The sequence below is a fragment of the Dryobates pubescens genome, chromosome 17, assembly GCF_014839835.1.
Source record: "Dryobates pubescens isolate bDryPub1 chromosome 17, bDryPub1.pri, whole genome shotgun sequence".
Classification (NCBI taxonomy): domain Eukaryota; kingdom Metazoa; phylum Chordata; class Aves; order Piciformes; family Picidae; genus Dryobates; species Dryobates pubescens.
In genome coordinates, this window is record NC_071628.1 from 23,987,863 (window position 1) to 24,004,693 (window position 16,831).

Below are 16,831 nucleotides of genomic sequence, written 5' to 3' on the forward strand. Positions count from 1 at the left end.
TGATTCTGCCACATTGCTCTGGTGAGACCTCTGTGTGCAGGTCTGGAGCCCTCCATACAGGAAGGGCCTGGACCTGACGGAGAGGGTCCAGAGGAGGCCACAAGAATGATCAGGGGGCTGAAGCAGCTCTGCTGTGAGGACAGCCTGAGGGAGCTGGAGGTGTTCAGCCTGGAGAAGAGGAGGCTCCAGGGAGACCTGATAGCAGCCTGCCAGTAAATGATGGGATGGAGGAAGACTGTTTGCAAAGGCTGCAGGGACAGGACCAGGGGCAATGGCTTCAAACTGAAGCAGAGCAGATTGAGATTGGATGTGAGGAACAAGTTGTGTACCATGAGGGTGATGGAACACTGGAACAGGTTGCCTGGGGAGGTGGCTGGGGCCCTGTCCCTGGAGATACTCAAGGTGAGGCTCAACAGGGCTCTGGGAAACCTGATTTAGCTGAGGATGTCCCTGCTGACTGGGGGGGAGGTTGGACTGGATGATCTTTGGAGGTCCCTTCCAGCCTGGATCATTCTATGATTCTGTGAGCTTCAGGTCTCCTACATCCAGAAGGGTTGGGTTTGGATAGAGTTTTCCTTGGAGGAGAGAGGGGTGGTCTTGTCCCTTGACTGTCAGGGTTGCTGAACTGCCCAGCTGGATCTCTTGGGGAGAAATGCTGGTTGTCCGAGTCTTCGGATTTAAACAAGTGAGAGCTGCTGTTGGAGCTGGAAGCCTTCTGTTGAAATTAAAGAGATGGAATTCATTTTGAATTAAAACCACATAAATGGTTGTTGACTCTCACACTTCTTTACCTTACTCCCTGGAAGTGATACATCATGGAGGGTGAGAGGGGAGGATCGTGAGGCCTGACCCCTCCAGACCAGGGAAGTTCAGATTCGGGGAAAAGATAGAGGTTTGTCCTCTCTTCTCAGCGTGGGAGGGGAGCAGCCTCTGCCTTGTACCCTGGGGGAATGTGCTCCTCTGCTTCCTCCAGGTCTGCAGGGAGCACTCCTCTCCCTTCTCTCTGGAGTTTTGGTGTCACTTCTGCCCTGGCCCTGTGTTTCAGGCTGAGCAGAGGGAGCCAGCAGTGCCAATCAGCAAATGATCAGAAGCTCCTGCCCCGGGGAGGATGTCCTGTGCTCTGGCCCCGCTTCTGCTGCTGTCACCCAGCACCCCCATGGCATCTCTTGGACTTGGCTCTGGGAAGCATTGCTCTACAGCCCACATGCCTCAGGTATTTGTGGAGCAGAAGCTTTATCTCCTGGCCCAGATTGGTGACCTCCAGTGCTAGGCTCCAGGCCTGCCAGCCCTGGGGGTCTGCTCCCTCGCTGCACGGCTGCTCTGAGGACGGCACAGCTGACTTGCCATGAACTGCTCTTGGTGCCCTGGGGGGGTGCCATGCACAGAGGCAGGGGGGTAATAGCACCTCCTATTTTTTTTAAGTTGTGGCTTTTCCTTTTTTTTCTCCTTTCCTCTTGCCCAGGAGGGTGTTAATTGGTGCCTTCCCCAGGTGCTTTTGTCACTGTGGGGAGCTGCTGCCCCTGAGACTGGGCAAGGGGAGCCTGGCCCTAGGGGTAGAGTACTCTGCAGGCCAAGGGGCTCTTCACCATACCCCAGCTCCCTGCCTTCACCCCCTGTCACAGAACCATAGAATTGTCAGGGTTGGAAGGGAGCTCAAGGCTCAGCCAGCTCCAGCCCCCTGCCATGGGCAGGGACACCTCACACCACAGCAGGTTGCTCACAGCCACCTCCAGCCTGGCTGCAAACACCTCCAGGCAGGAGGCTTCCACCACCTCCCTGGGCAGCCTGTGCCAGGCTCTCACCACCCTCCTGGGGAAGACTTTCCTTCTGTCCCCACAGCTCAGGGATGGGTGCTCCAACCTGCAGGGCCTGGGCTGCTCCAGCACCGGTGGGGCTGCCCTAGGGGGACGCCCCCCAACCCCACACCTTCCACCAGACTTATTTATAACCCGGGTTAAACAGCAGCCCACAATCCTCCTTTCTGGAACGTCACCACCACCCTCCCCCCAGATCGCCATCCTGGGGGGAGCGGGGGGAGCCTTGGCTCCACCTTCAGCCCGCTTCGTGCCGGGATCCCCGGCGGCGGGGCAGGATGCCCCTGCCGGGCCCCGGCGTGGCCCCGCCGCCCGGCCCCTTCCTTCCAGAGCAGCTATTTTGGTCGCGGAAGGCTTGCGGGGAGCAGGGAACAGGCACTGTGTGAATCACTCGGGGCCAACGGGTTTAAAAATAAACCCAAGCGGCGGCGAGGAGCAGCCGACCGGCCCCCAACGTGCGGCAGGAGTACAGCTCCCTGCCGCCCGAGCCCACCCCTGGGTGCCCACCTGGCTCATGGCAGGAGTACAGCTCCCTGCCGCCCGAGCCCACCCCTGGGTGCCCACCTGGCTCATGGCAGGAGTACACTACTGCCACCCAAACCCACCCCTGGGTGCCCACCTGGCTCATGGCAGGAGTACAGCTCCCTGCTGCCCGAGCCCACCCCTGGGTGCCCACCTGGCTCATGGCAGGAGTACACTACTGCCACCCAAACCCACCCCTGGGTGCCCACCTGGCTCATGGCAGGAGTACAGCTCCCTGCCGCCCGAGCCCACCCCTGGGTGCCCACCTGGCTCATGGCAGGAGTACACTACTGCCACCCAAACCCACCCATGGGTGCCCACCTGGCTCATGGCAGGAGTACACTAATGCCACCCAAACCCACCCATGGGTGCTCACATGGCATGTTTATGGGCACCAGCACATGGACCCACTCACATGCTTGCACACATATGCACATGGGTCCTTGCACACAGGTACAACTACTCACATGTCTGTACATATGTGTGCTGAGCCAGCAGTGTGCCCAGGGGCCCAAGAAGGCCAAGGGCATCCTGGCCTGCATCAGGAAGAGTGTGGCCAGCAGGAGCAGGGAGGTCATTGTGCCCTGGACACAGCACTGCTTAGGCCACACCTTGAGTCCTGTGTCCAGCTCTGGGCTCCTCAAGTCAGGAAAGAGGTTGAGCTGCTGGAAGGTGTCCAGAGAAGGGCAACAAAGCTGGGGAGGGGTCTGGAGCACAGCCCTGGCAGGAGAGGCTGAGGGAGCTGGGCTTGCATAGCCTGCAGAAGAGAAGGCTCAGGGGAGACCTTCTTGCTCTCTGCAACTCCCTGCAGGGAGGTTGGAGCCAGCTGGGGCTTGGGCTCTGCTCCCAGGCAGGCAAGCAGCTCCAGAACAGGAGGACACAGTCTCAAGCTGTGCCAGGGGAAGTTTAGGCTGGAGGTGAGGAAGAAACTCTTCCCAGACAGAGAGATTGGCCCTTGGGCTGTGCTGCCCAGGGAGGTGGTGGAGTCCCCATCCCTGGAGGTGTTTAGGCAGAGCCTGGCTGAGGCCCTTGGTGCCATGGCTGAGTTGATCAGATGGTGCTGGATGAGAGGTTGGACTGGATGATCTCAAAGGTCTTTTCCAACCTGGTTAATTATCCTGCATTCTGTGTTCTGCACACGCACTTGCACACACACGGGTGCCTCCGGACAGGCATGCTCTCACCACCACGTGCACACGCTTGCACACACCTCCACATGTTCTCACCTGCACACACGGACATGCACACCCCCCCCTGCACAGGCTTAGCATAGACACGCACGCATACTCACACACTTACACATGCGTGGCAGCGGCCCGGGGGAAGCCGGCGCTCCCTGCTGCTGCTCTGGCTGTGATTAATTAACGCCCGCAGCAGGTATGGAAGCCCTGCGGTCTAATTACAGACATTTCAGGTGCTGAGGGGCACGGGAGGGAGGCGCTTCTCTCCTCCTCCCCCAATTTGGGGCAGCCCCAAGGGGCCAAGCGGGGCAGCATGGGGGCGAGAAATGCTACGACGTAGGCCAGCTGCCCCTCGAGAGGCTTTTCCGCGCGTTCAAAGCCCGCTCCGTGGGGGCTGCCGGCGGGGATGAGCGCGACTGTTAACCCTGGAGCCTACTGAGAGCCGCGGGGAGCAGGGCCCGGCCCCTCGGCCCGCCCCGCCGCGGGGGTGGGGGCGGCCCGCCAGGGGGCAGCAGAGGGCGGGCCCGGCGCGCCCCGCCCCGCCCTCAGCCTCCGCTGGCGATTGGCCGCCGCTGCCTCATTATGCTAATGAGCGTGCGTCTGGCCGGGGGCAGGGCGGGCTGTGGCGTCACAGGGGTGGGTGGGGCGCTGCGAGCAGCCAGGCCCGGGCCGAGCCGAGCGGTTCCGAACGGTTCCGAGTGGGGCGGGGCGGGGCGGGGCGGCGGGCGCCTCCCGCAGCGGCGGCGGCGGCGGCGGCGGTGCGGGGCCATGGCCGCGGCGGGCAGCGGCGTGGCGGCGGCGGCGGCGGAGGCGGGGGCGGCGTTCAGCACCGCGAACAGCGGCCGGGTGAACGGGCTGAGCCGCCCGCCCGGCGCCATCGCCATGAAGGATCACGACGCCATCAAGCTGTTCGTGGGGCAGATCCCGCGCAACCTGGAGGAGAGCGACCTCAAGCCGCTCTTCGAGGAGTTCGGCCGCATCTACGAGCTCACCGTCCTCAAGGATCGCTTCACCGGCATGCACAAAGGTACGGGGGGCAGCCTGGCGCGGGGGGACCCCTCAGGCGGGACACCCTGAGGTGGAGCATCCCGCTGCGGAGCACCCCTGAAGCCAGGAAAGCCTGAGGTGGGACACCCCTGAGGTGAGACACCTCGAGGCAGAAGTACCCCTGAAGCGGGACACCCCCGAGGTAGAGGTACCCTGGAGGTGAGACTCCCCTGAGGTGGGACACCCCTCAGGCAGTGGGATACCTGGGATACATGGGATACCTGGAGGTAAGACATGCCTCAGGTGTGGGGCACCCCTGAGGTGGGGTGCGTCGAGGTGGGGCACCCCCAAGGCAGAGGTACCTCCGAAGCGGGATGCGCTGAGGTGGGGCAGCCACACAGTGAGGTGGAACAGCCTGAGGTGCGACGTCCCTGATCTGGAGGTACCCATGGTGGGGAGGCTCTCTGGGCCCGGGCATCTCTGAGGTAGGGGCAACCCTGAGATGGAGGTACCCCCTCAAGTAGGACACCCTGAGGTGAGGAGCTTCTCGGTTGGGGCACCCAAGTGTGGAGCATCTCTGGGTTGAGATACCTGTGAAGTGGGGACGCCCCTGATGTGAAGGTACCAGTGAGGTGGAGAGCCCTGAGGTGGAGGTATGCCTGAGGCTGGGCACCCTGGTATGGGGTACCTCTAAGCTGGAGGTACCCTATTATGAGGCACCTCAATACGGAGCGTCTCTGACGTGAAGGTACCCCTGAGGTGGAGACGCTTTGGTATTGGTCAGCCTTGTGTGGTCACTCTGGTATGGGGCATCACAGTAGGGGCATCCTGATGTGTGCCCCCTTAAGACTGGGGTACCCCTAAAGCACCTAAGGTGGAAGTATCCCTAGGATGGGGACACCTGCCTGAAGTGGGATCACCTGCTTGGGATTCAGATGCCTGCCTGGGGTTGGGAGCTGCCATCTGCCTTGGGGTCAAAGCACCCCAGGCCTGGGAACATCCCAGTGGTGCTTAGAACACCCACTGGGTGGGGGGCACCTGCCTGGCATTGGAGTACCTGCATGAATTTCAGCCCTGGAATGGAGGCACCCATCTTGGATACGGACACCCCCCATGGATGGGGCACCCATCTGCTCACTCCTTGCCTTCACCATGTCCCAAGCCTCTGTGACTTGGCAGAACCCCCCAGGGTCACTGCTGGCCTGGCTGCCACCCTGGCATGGGGTGTAGAGCATCTGTCACCTTGAGCCCTGTCACAGCGAGGGGCTCACGCATGCACCGCCGAGGTCTTCGTTGGCCCCACATCTGTGAGCTGGGATCCACGGGGCTGGAGCAGGGGCAGGGCACCCCAGGTGTCACCTGGACAGGATCCTCCAGACACTGTCACCGAGCCCCTGTGCCACGGGCGATGCCCGCTTCGGCCAGGGAGCCGAAATGCGCAGCTGACAGCTCCCACTGCCTCGGTGCCCTTTGGCCATGGAGTTTTCACCTGGACTCCATCCTTCTCAGCCGCCAGAACACCTCCAAAGCCGTTTCAGTGCCCAAACAAGGGGACTGGCAACTCGCAGCCCCCCCTCGGGCTCTTCCTCCGGCGCAAGGCTTCAACTGCTGCGGCCCAGAGCTGGGGATTTGCTTGCGGCCGCTCCTGTGATTTGAATGGCATCCACCCTCCCCGCCGGCCTCCGGAGCGGCACCGCTGCCTCCCCGGCCCTCCCGAACTTCTCCACAGCACCCAGGCGCCGGCCACCTTGTTGCCTGCAGGAGAAGAGGGGGGAAAAATAAGAAAGGAAGAGCAGGGAGGAGGAAGCCAACAGGATTCCAGCTTGGTAAACACTGGAAATGGCACCGGGACTGAGGCGAGCTCCAGCGCTGGCCTCTGCTCTCCGCTCCCCGCGGGATAATGGTTAACCAGGGGGGGATCTCTCCTTGCTCCCCGTGAGGGCAGATGTCCCCAGCGCCCCAAAGCGGCCGAGGGGCCGCACCCTTGGGGTGGGGGTGGGGGGGGTGTGTGTCCCCTACCACCACCCCCAGCTGCCACGCTCCCTCTCCTCCCAGGCACACTGATTGTACTTATTAAGAGTTATTAATACTTAATCAGCTGGCGGATTTAATTGTGCCAATATTAAAAATGCATCAATGTCAATTTTATTCATTAAATATTTACTTTGTTGAAGGGAAACTGTTTTGCTGCTGTTTTAATATCACTTTTGGATGTGACCCTAGCAAATTGTAAGGGGGGGAGGGGAGGGGGAGAGCCCTCGGGGAGGGAGCAGCCTGGCGGCAGCGGCAATGGGGAACCCAGGATGCTCCCGCGGGGACGGCAGAGAACCGAACCCCGGGCTCCCGAGGCTCGCTCGTCGTCAGCAGCTCGGGGCGAGCCAGCGGCTCGGCAGCGTGAGTCAGCGTGGGAAAACCTCACCCCAGGCGGATTCCTTCTTCCCGAAGCAGCGCGATGCCGGAGGAGCTGGAGCGCTTGGCCTCGCCGGGCTCACCCCGAGGAGGATAAGAAGCATGGCGGCGAGCGAGCCGCGGGACGGGCGGCCTCGACGCCCGGAGAGCTGCTTCCCACCGGGCTTCGGCTGCGCCTCTCCCGGCGGCCTGGGGCCGGAGCGCCGCTGCCGGGGTGCTGCCTGCTCCTTCTCGCGTCCCGCCGCCCTTCCGCAGCCGGATCGCTCATCCTGGGTTTGGGGCTGAGCTCTGGGTGCTGCCTGCAGCGGTGCTCACCTTGGGTGCCAGGGTGCTGGTGTGCAGGATCATAGCGTGCTGATATCCTGGATGTCAGGTTGCTAGGATACCAGGATGCCAGGATGCTGCTAGTACGCTGCGTGTCAGGGAGCCAGGGTAGTGGATGTTAGGGTGCCAGACTAGCGGCGTGCTGGAAGTCAGGGTGCTGGACTGATGGATGCCACAGTGCCAGGTTGCCAAGTGCCAAGGTGCTAGGGTGATGAAGTGCTGGATGTCAGAATGCCACAATGCTGGATGCTAGGGTGCTGGACTGCTGGATGCCACAGTGCCAGACTGCCAAACGCCAGGGTGCTGGAGTGCTGGATATCAGAGTGCCAGAATGCTGGATGCCAGGGTGCCATAGTGCTACTCTGCTGAGTATCAGGGTGCTGGATGCCAGTTTGCAGGGTGCTAGGTGCAAGGGCATCAGGATGCTGAAATGTTGTGTGCCAGGGTGCTGATTATCAGGGACCAGGTTGCCAGGACACCACCATGCTGAGGTGCTGGATGCCACGGTGTTACTGTCCTTGGGTGCTGGATGCCAGTGTGCCATGGTGTGGCATGCAAGAGCGTTCACTGCCAGGGGCACTGGAGTGCTGGGGTGCTGTGTGCCAGGGTGATATGGTGCTGGTGTGCTGGATAATAGGGTTCAGGGGCCAGGATACCAGAATGAGAGTGTCAGGGCACCAAGAAATCAGGGTGCTGGCACGCTGTGTGCCAGGTTGCCATGGTGCCATTGTACTGGATAACAGGGTCCAGAGTGCCAGGATATGGGAATGCCAGGGTGCTGAGGAGCTGGATGTTGTGGGCCAGGTTGCCAGGACACCAGGATGCCAGGGTGGTGGTTGCACAGGTATTGAGTGCCCAAACACCAGTGTGCCAGATGCCACAGTGCCAGGGTGCTGGATGACAGAGTGTTGAGTGCCAGGGTACTAAGGTGCTAGGGTGCTGGATGCCATGGTGCCAGATGTCACAGTGCCAGGGTTCTGGGTGCCAGGGTGCTATGGTGCCAGCGTACTGGATGATAGAGTCCAGGGTGCCAGGATGCCAGGGTGCTGAGGTGCTGGATGCCAGGGCATAAGGATACCAGGTTGCAGGCATGATGTATGTCAGGTTGCCATGGTGCCAGTGTGCTGAATAACAGGGCCCAGGGTGCCAGGATACCAGGATGTCAAGGTGCTGGGGTACTGGATGCCACAGTGCCAGGGTGCTTGGGTCCTGGCTGCTATGATGGCTGCACAGATATTGAGTGCCCAAGCACCAGTGTGCCAGATGCCATGGTGGCAGGGTGCCAGATGTCATAGTGCCAGGGTGCCATGGTGCTAGTATACTGGATAATAGGGCCCAGGATGCCAGAGTACCAGGGTGCTGAGGTGCTGGATCCCATGATGCCAGGGTCATCAGGTGCTGGATGCCAGGGCACCAGGGTACCAGGGTGTTGGTGCACTATGTGCCAGGTTGCCATGGTGTCAGTGTGCTGAATAACAGGGCCCAGGGTGCCAGGATACAAGGACATCAAGGTGCTGGGTACAACAGTGCCAGGGTGCTTGGGTCCTGGCTGCACAGATATTGAGTGCCCAAGCACCAGCATGTCAGATGCCACAGTGCCAGCATGCTTGGGTCCTGGCTGCACAGATATTGAGTGCCCAAGCACCAGCATGTCAGATGCCACAGTGCCAGCATGCTTGGGTCCTGGCTGCACAGATATTGAGTGCCCAAGCGCCAGTGTGCCAGGGTGCTGAGGTGCTGGATGCCAGAGCATTGAGTACCAGTATCACAGTCTCACAGTATCACCAAGGTTGGAAGAGACCTCGAGGATCATCGAGTCCAACCTGTCACCACAGACCTCATGACCAGGCCATGGCACCAAGTGCCACATCCAATCCCCTCTTGAACACCTCCTGGGATGGTGACTCCACCACCTCCCTGGGTTACCAAGGTAACAGGGTTCCAGGTGCCACAGTGCCAGGGTGCTGGGTGTTAGGGTGCTGAGACACCTCTCAGACCCCAGGTGCCCAGGGCTTTGCAGTGGGGCCAGGCTGGCCACTGATGCCCTCTCCCTTGTCTCCGCAGGCTGTGCCTTCCTCACCTACTGCGCCCGTGACTCAGCCCTGAAGGCACAGAGCGCCCTCCACGAGCAGAAGACGCTGCCAGGGGTGAGTGAGGCTGGGGTTGGGGGAGCCTGGGGGCAGCAGCTGGGGGCAGGGCTGCCAGTGTGACACCCAGCTGGGGGCACCGTGCCAGTGTGACATGCAGCCGGGGGTACCCTGCCGGTGTGACACCCAGGCGGGGGCACAGTGCCAGTGTGATACCCAGCCGGGGGTACCCTGCCGGTGTTACACCCAGCCAGGAGCAGCGCTGCTGGTGTGATACCCAGCTGGGGGCACCGTGCTGGTGTGATACCCAGCTAGGGGCACCGTGCCGCTGTGACACCCAGCCAGGAGCAGCGCTGCTGGTGTGATACCCAGCTGGGGGCACCGTGCTGGTGTGATACCCAGCTAGGGGCACCGTGCCGGTGTGACACCCAGCCAGGAGCAGCGCTGCTGGTGTGACACCCAGCCAGGAGCAGCGCTGCTGGTGTGATACCCAGCTGGGGGCACCGTGCCGGTGTGACACCCAGCCGGGGGCACCGTGCCGGTGTGACACCCAGCTGGGGGCACTGTGCCGCTGTGACACCCAGCCAGGAGCAGCGCTGCTGGTGTGATACCCAGCTGGGGGCACCGTGCTGGTGTGATACCCAGCCGGGGGCACTGTGCCGCTGTGACACCCAGCCAGGAGCAGCGCTGCTGGTGTGATACCCAGCTGGGGGCACCGTGCTGGTGTGACACCCAGCCAGGAGCAGCGCTGCTGGTGTGATACCCAGCTGGGGGCACCGTGCCGGTGTGACACCCAGCCAGGAGCAGCGCTGCTGGTGTGATACCCAGCTGGGGGCACCATGCCGGTGTGACACCCAGCTGGGGGCACCGTGCCACTGTGACACCCAGCCGGGAGCAGCGCTGCCGCTGTGACACCCAGCCGGGGGCACCGTGCCGGTGTGACACCCAGCTGGGAGCACCGTGCTGGTGTGATACCCAGCTGGGGGCACCGTGCCTCTGTGACACCCAGCCGGGGGCACCATGCCGGTGTGACACCCAGCCAGGAGCAGCGCTGCCGCTGTGACACCCAGCTGGGGGCACCGTGCCGGTGTGACACCCAGCTGGGGGCACCGTGCCGGTGTGACACCCAGCCAGGAGCAGCGCTGCCGGTGTGACACCCAGCCGGGAGCAGCGCTGCCGCTGTGACACCCAGCCGGGGGCACCGTGCCGGTGTGACACCCAGCCAGGAGCAGCGCTGCCTCTGTGACACCCAGCTGGGGGCACCGTGCTGGTGTGACACCCAGCCAGGAGCAGCGCTGCCGGTGTGACACCCAGCCGGGGGCACCATGCCGGTGTGACACCCAGCCGGGGGCACTGTGCCACTGTGACACCAGGCGGGGGCAGCGCTGCCGCTGTGACACCCAGCCGGGGGCACCATGCCGGTGTGACACCCAGCCAGGAGCAGCGCTGCCTCTGTGACACCCAGCTGGGGGCACCGTGCCGGTGTGACACCCAGCCGGGGGCAGCACTGCCGGTGTGACACCCAGCTGGGGGCACCATGCCGGTGTGACACCCAGCTGGGGGCACCGTGCTGGTGTGACACCCAGCCAGGAGCAGCGCTGCTGGTGTGACACCCAGCTGGGGGCACCATGCCGCTGTGACACCCAGCCGGGGGCACCGTGCCGGTGTGACACCCAGCCAGGAGCAGCGCTGCCGGTGTGACACCCAGCTGGGGGCACCGTGCCGGTGTGACACCCAGCTGGGGGCACCGTGCTGGTGTGACACCCAGCCAGGAGCAGCGCTGCTGGTGTGACACCCAGCTGGGGGCACCGTGCCGGTGTGACACCCAGCTGGGGGCACCGTGCCGCTGTGACACCCAGGCGGGGGCAGCGCTGCCGCTGTGACACCCAGGCGGGGGCAGCGCTGCCGCTGTGACACCCAGGCGGGGGCACCGTGCCGGTGTGCCCCCAGGCGGGGGCAGCGCTGCCGCTGTGACACCAGGCGGGGGCACCGTGCCGGTGTGCCCCCAGGCGGGGGCGCGGAGGCGCTGTGACACCAGGCGGGGGCACCCTGCCGGTGTGCCCCCAGGCGGGAGCAGCGCTGCCGCTGTGACACCAGGCGGGGGCACCGTGCCGGTGTGCCCCCAGGCGGGAGCAGTACTGCCGCTGTGACACCAGGCGGGGGCACCGTGCCGGTGTGCCCCCAGGCGGGGGCGCGGAGGCGCTGTGACACCAGGCGGGGGCACCGTGCCGGTGTGCCCCCAGGCGGGAGCAGTACTGCCGCTGTGACACCCAGGCGGGGGCACCGTGCCGGTGTGCCCCCAGGCGGGGGCAGCGCTGCCGCTGTGACACCCAGGCGGGGGCACCCTGCCGGTGTGCCCCCAGGCGGGGGCACCCTGCCGCTGTGACACCCAGGCGGGGGCACCGTGCCGGTGTGCCCCCAGGCGGGGGCGCGGAGGCGCTGTGACACCAGGCGGGGGCACCGTGCCGGTGTGCCCCCAGGCGGGAGCAGCGCTGCCGCTGTGACACCAGGCGGGGGCACCGTGCCGGTGTGCCCCCAGGCGGGGGCGCGGAGGCGCTGTGCCCCCAGGCGGGGGCACCGTGCCGGTGTGCCCCCAGGCGGGGGCGCGGAGGCGCTGTGCCGCGGCCGCGGAGGCCGGCTGGATCGCTTCTCGCGGCGCGGCGTTTCTGCGGGCTCAGAGCTCCCCAGCTTAACAAAGTGAGAATAAATATTTAACTCTTCGCCTAAATACAAATCGATAGGGGCCGCCGGGGGGGGGCAAGCAGCGGGGCCTGCGGAGCGCACCGGCGGCGGGCGGAGCTGGCGGCGGACGGGGCCGGCGGGGAGGCGGCTCCCTGAGCCACGCTTGAGCTCCGAGCGCTCACGCTGCCGTCGGTAGGCTCAGGAGTTAACAGCCCCGAGCAGGCAGCCGGAAGGAGTGCGAGGCCAGGCCCGGCGGGCGGGGCAGGAGGCTGGGGGTGTCCCTCCCTTCTCACGCATCCCCTGCCCGCTACACACACCCCTGAGCTCCATCACCCCAGAGCTGAGCTCTCAGCCCCTATAGCAGTGCACTCACCCTATAGCTGTGCTCACCCTATAGCTGTGTGCTCACTCTATAGCTCTGCTCACCCTATAGCTGTGCACTTACCCTATAGCTGTGATCACCACATAGCTGTGCTTCACCCTATAGCTGTGTGCTCACTCTATAGCTGTGCTCACTCTATAGCTGTACTCACCTTATAGTTGTGCAATCACACTCTAGCTATTCTCCCACCCTATAGCTGTGCTCTCACTCTATAGCTGTGCTCTCACCATATAGCTGTGCAGTCACCCTATAGCTGTGCTCCCACCCTATAGCTGTACTGTCACTCTATAGCTGTGCACTCACCCTATAGCTGTACTCTCCACCCTAAAGCTTTGCTCACCCTATAGCTATGCTCTCACCCTATAGCTGTGCTCTCACCCTATAGCTGTGCTCCCAACCTATACCTTTGCACTCAACCTAGAGCTGTGCTCCCAACCCTATTGCTGTGCTTACGCTATAACTATGATGTCAACCTGTAGTTGTGCTCACCCAATAGCTGTGCACTCACCCTGTAGCTGTGCACTCACTCTATAGGTGTGCTCTCACCCTATAGCTGTGCTCTCACTCTATAGCTGTGCTCTCACCCTATAGCTGTGCACTCACTCTAGAGCTGTGCTCTGACCCTATAGCTGTGCACACATACCCTATAGCTGTGCTCTCACCCTATAGCTGTGCTCTCACTCTATAGCTGTGCTCTCACCATATAGCTGTGCTCCCAACCTATAGCTGTGGTCTCAACCTAGAGCTGTGCTCCCAACCCTATTGCTGTGCTTACGCTATAACTATGATGTCAACCTGTAGTTGTGCTCACCCTATAGCTGTGCTCTCACCCTATAGCTGTGCACTCACTCTATAGCTGTGCTATCACCCTATAGCTGTGCTCTCACCCTATAGCTGTGCACTCACTCTATAGCTGTGCTATCACCCTATAGCTGTGCTCTCACCCTATAGCTCAGCTCTCACTCTATAGCTGTGCTATCACCCTATAGCTGTGCACTCACCCTATAGATGAGCTCTCACTCTATAGCTGTGCTCTCACCCTATAGCTGTGCACTCACTCTATAGCTGTGCTATCACCCTATAGCTGTGCTCTCACTCTATAGCTGTGCTCTCACCATATAGCTGTGCTCCCAACCTATAGCTGTGGTCTCAACCTAGAGCTGTGCTCCCAACCCTATTGCTGTGCTTACGCTATAACTATGATGTCAACCTGTAGTTGTGCTCACCCTATAGCTGTGCTCTCACCCTATAGCTGTGCACTCATACCCTATAGCTGTGCACTCACCCTATAGCTGTGCTCTCACCCTATAGCTGTGCACTCATACCCTATAGCTGTGCGCTCATCCTATAGCTGTGCTCTCACTCTATATAATGTGCTCTCACCATATAGCTATGCTCTCACCCTATATCTGTGCACTCAGTCTATAGCTGTTATTACCCTATAGCTGTGCTCTCAACCTGTAGGTGTGCTCACCCTATAGCTGTGCACTCACCCTATAGCTCTTGCACACTATACAGCTGTGCTCTCACCCTATAGCTGTTGCACACCGTATATCTGTGCTCTCACCCTATACCTATGCTGTCACTCTATAGCTGTGCTCTCAACCCTATAGCTGTGTTCGCCCTACAGCTGTGCTCTCACCCTATAGCTGTACTCCCTACCTATAGCTGTGTTCTCACCCTATAGCTGTGCTCTCACCCTATAGCTGTGCTCTCACTCTAGAGCTGTACTCCCTACCTATAGCTGTGCTCTCACCCTATAGCTGTGCTTGCAACCCTATTGCTGTGCTTACGCTATAACTATGCAGACTACCTGGAGGTGCACTCACCCTATAGCTGTGCACTCACCCTATAGCTGTGCTCTCACCCTATAGCTGTGCTCTCACTCTATATCTGTGCACTCACCCTATAGCTGTGCTCTCACCCTATAGCTGTGCACTCAGTCTATAACTGTTCTTACCCCATAGCTGTGCTCTCAACCTGTAGGTGTGCTCACCCTATAGCTGTGCACTCACCCTATAGCTCTTGCACACTCTATAGCTGTGCTCTCACCTTATAGCTGTTGTACACCGGATATCTGTGATCACACCCTATACCTATGCACTCACCCTATAGCTGTGCCCTCACCCTATAGCTGTGCACTCACCCTATAGCTGTGCACTCACCCTATAGCTGTGCTCTCACTCTATACTGTGCTCTCACCATATAGCTGTGCAGTCACCCTATAGCTGTGCTCCCTCCCTATAGCTGTACTGTCACTCTGTAGCTGTGCACTCAACCTATTGCTGTGCACTCACCCTATAGCTGTACTCTCCACCCTATAGCTTTGCTCACCCTATTGCTGTGCTCACCCTATAGCTGTTCTCTCACTCTATAGCTGTGCTCTCACCCTATAGCTGTGCTCTCACTCTATAGCTGTGCTCTCACCCTATAGCTGTGCTCTCACCCTATAGCTGTGCTCACCCTATAGCTGTGCTCTCACTCTATAGCTGTGCACTCACCCTATAGCTGTGCTCTCATCCTATAGCTGTGCTCTCACTCTATAGCTGTGCACTCATACCCTATAGCTGTGCACTCACCCTATGGCTGTGCTCTCACCCTATAGCTGTGCTCTCATCCTATAGCTGTGCTCTCACTCTATAGCTGTGCACTCATACCTTATAGCTGTGGAGTCACCCTATGGCTCTGCGCTCACTCTATAGCTGTGCTCTAATTCTATATAATGTGCTCACCATATAGCTGTGCACTCACCCTATAGCTGTGCTCTCACCCTATAGCTGTGCACTCACCCTATAGCTGTGCTCACCCTATAGCTGTGCTCTCACTCTATATAATGTGCTCACCCTATAGCTGTGCTCTCACTCTATAGCTGTGCACTCACCCTATAGCTGTGCTCTCACCCTATAGCTGTGCTCTCACTCTATAGCTGTGCACTCACCCTATAGCTGTGCTCTCACCCTATAGCTGTGCTCTCACCCTATACCTATGCACTCACCCTATAGCTGTGCTCTCACCCTATACCTATGCACTCACCCTATAGCTGTGCTCTCACCCTATAGCTGTGCACTCACCCTATAGCTGTGCTCTCACCCTATACCTATGCACTCACCCTATAGCTGTGCACTCACCCTATAGCTGTGCTCTTACTCTATAGCTGTGCACTCACCCTATAGCTGTGCACTCACTCTATAGCTGTGCTCTCACCCTATAGCTGTGCACTCACCCTATAGCTGTGCACTCACCCTATAGCTGTGCTCTTACTCTATAGCTGTGCACTCACCCTATAGCTGTGCACTCACTCTATAGCTGTGCTCTCACCCTATAGCTGTGCTCTCACCCTATAGCTGTGCACTCACCCTATAGCTGTGCTCTCACCCTATAGCTGTTGCACACCGGATATCTGTGCTCTCACCCTATACCTATGCTGTCACTCTATAGCTGTGCTCTCAACCCTATAGCTGTGTTCGCCCTACAGCTGTGCTCTCACCCTATAGCTGTACTCCCTACCTATAGCTGTGCTCTCACCCTATAGCTGTGCTCTCACCCTATAGCTGTACTCCCTACCTATAGCTGTGCTCTCACCCTATAGCTGTGCTCTCACCCTATAGCTGTGCTCTCACTCTACAGCTGTGCTCCCTACCTATAGCTGTGCTCTCACCCTATAGCTGTGCTCTCACCCTATAGCTGTGCTCTCACTCTATAGCTGTGCTCTCACCCTATAGCTGTGCTTGCAACCCTATTGCTGTGCTTACGCTATAACTATGCAGACAACCTGGAGGTGCACTCACCCTATAGCTGTGCACTCACCCTATAGCTGTGCTCTCACTCTATACTGTGCTCTCACCATATAGCTGTGCAGTCACCCTATAGCTGTGCTCCCTCCCTATAGCTGTACTGTCACTCTGTAGCTGTGCACTCAACCTATTGCTGTGCACTCACCCTATAGCTGTACTCTCCACCCTATAGCTTTGCTCACCCTATTGCTGTGCTCACCGTATAGCTGTTCTCTCACTCTATAGCTGTGCACACATACCCTATAGCTGTGCTCTCACCCTATAGCTGTGCTCTCACTCTATAGCTGTGCTCTCACCCTATAGCTGTGCTCTCACCCTATAGCTGTGCTCACCTTATAGCTGTGCTCTCACTCTATATAATGTGCTCACCCTATAGCTGTGCTCTCACTCTATAGCTGTGCGCTCACCCTATAGCTGTGCACTCACCCTATAGCTGTGCTCTCACCCTATGGCTGTTGCACACCGTATATCTGTGCTCTCACCCTATACCTATGAACTCACCCTATAGCTGTGCTCTCACCCTATACCTATGCACTCACCCTATAGCTGTGCACTCACCCTATAGCTGTGCTCTCACTCTATAGCTGTGCACTCACCCTATAGCTGTGCACTCACCCTATAGCTGTGCTCTCACTCTATAGCTGTGCAC

General features: G+C 60.2%; 1 protein-coding gene across 3 annotated transcripts in view; it reads left to right on the forward strand.

The window, feature by feature from the left end:
* The first annotated feature begins 4,251 nt into the window (after positions 1-4,251).
* CELF6 (CUGBP Elav-like family member 6) overlaps positions 4,252-16,831 on the forward strand; it is a 55,316-nt gene continuing 42,736 nt past the window's right edge. For 2 of the 3 annotated variants that reach the window (XM_054168727.1, XM_054168728.1), the window contains exons 1-2: positions 4,253-4,544; positions 9,302-9,384. In XM_054168727.1, the coding sequence (XP_054024702.1) occupies positions 4,286-4,544; positions 9,302-9,384 (342 nt within the window). In that variant the 5' untranslated portion in view covers positions 4,253-4,285. Of the gene's footprint in view, positions 4,545-9,301; positions 9,385-16,831 lie in introns of all 3 variants that reach the window. The other variant, XM_054168729.1, reaches the window with a different exon arrangement.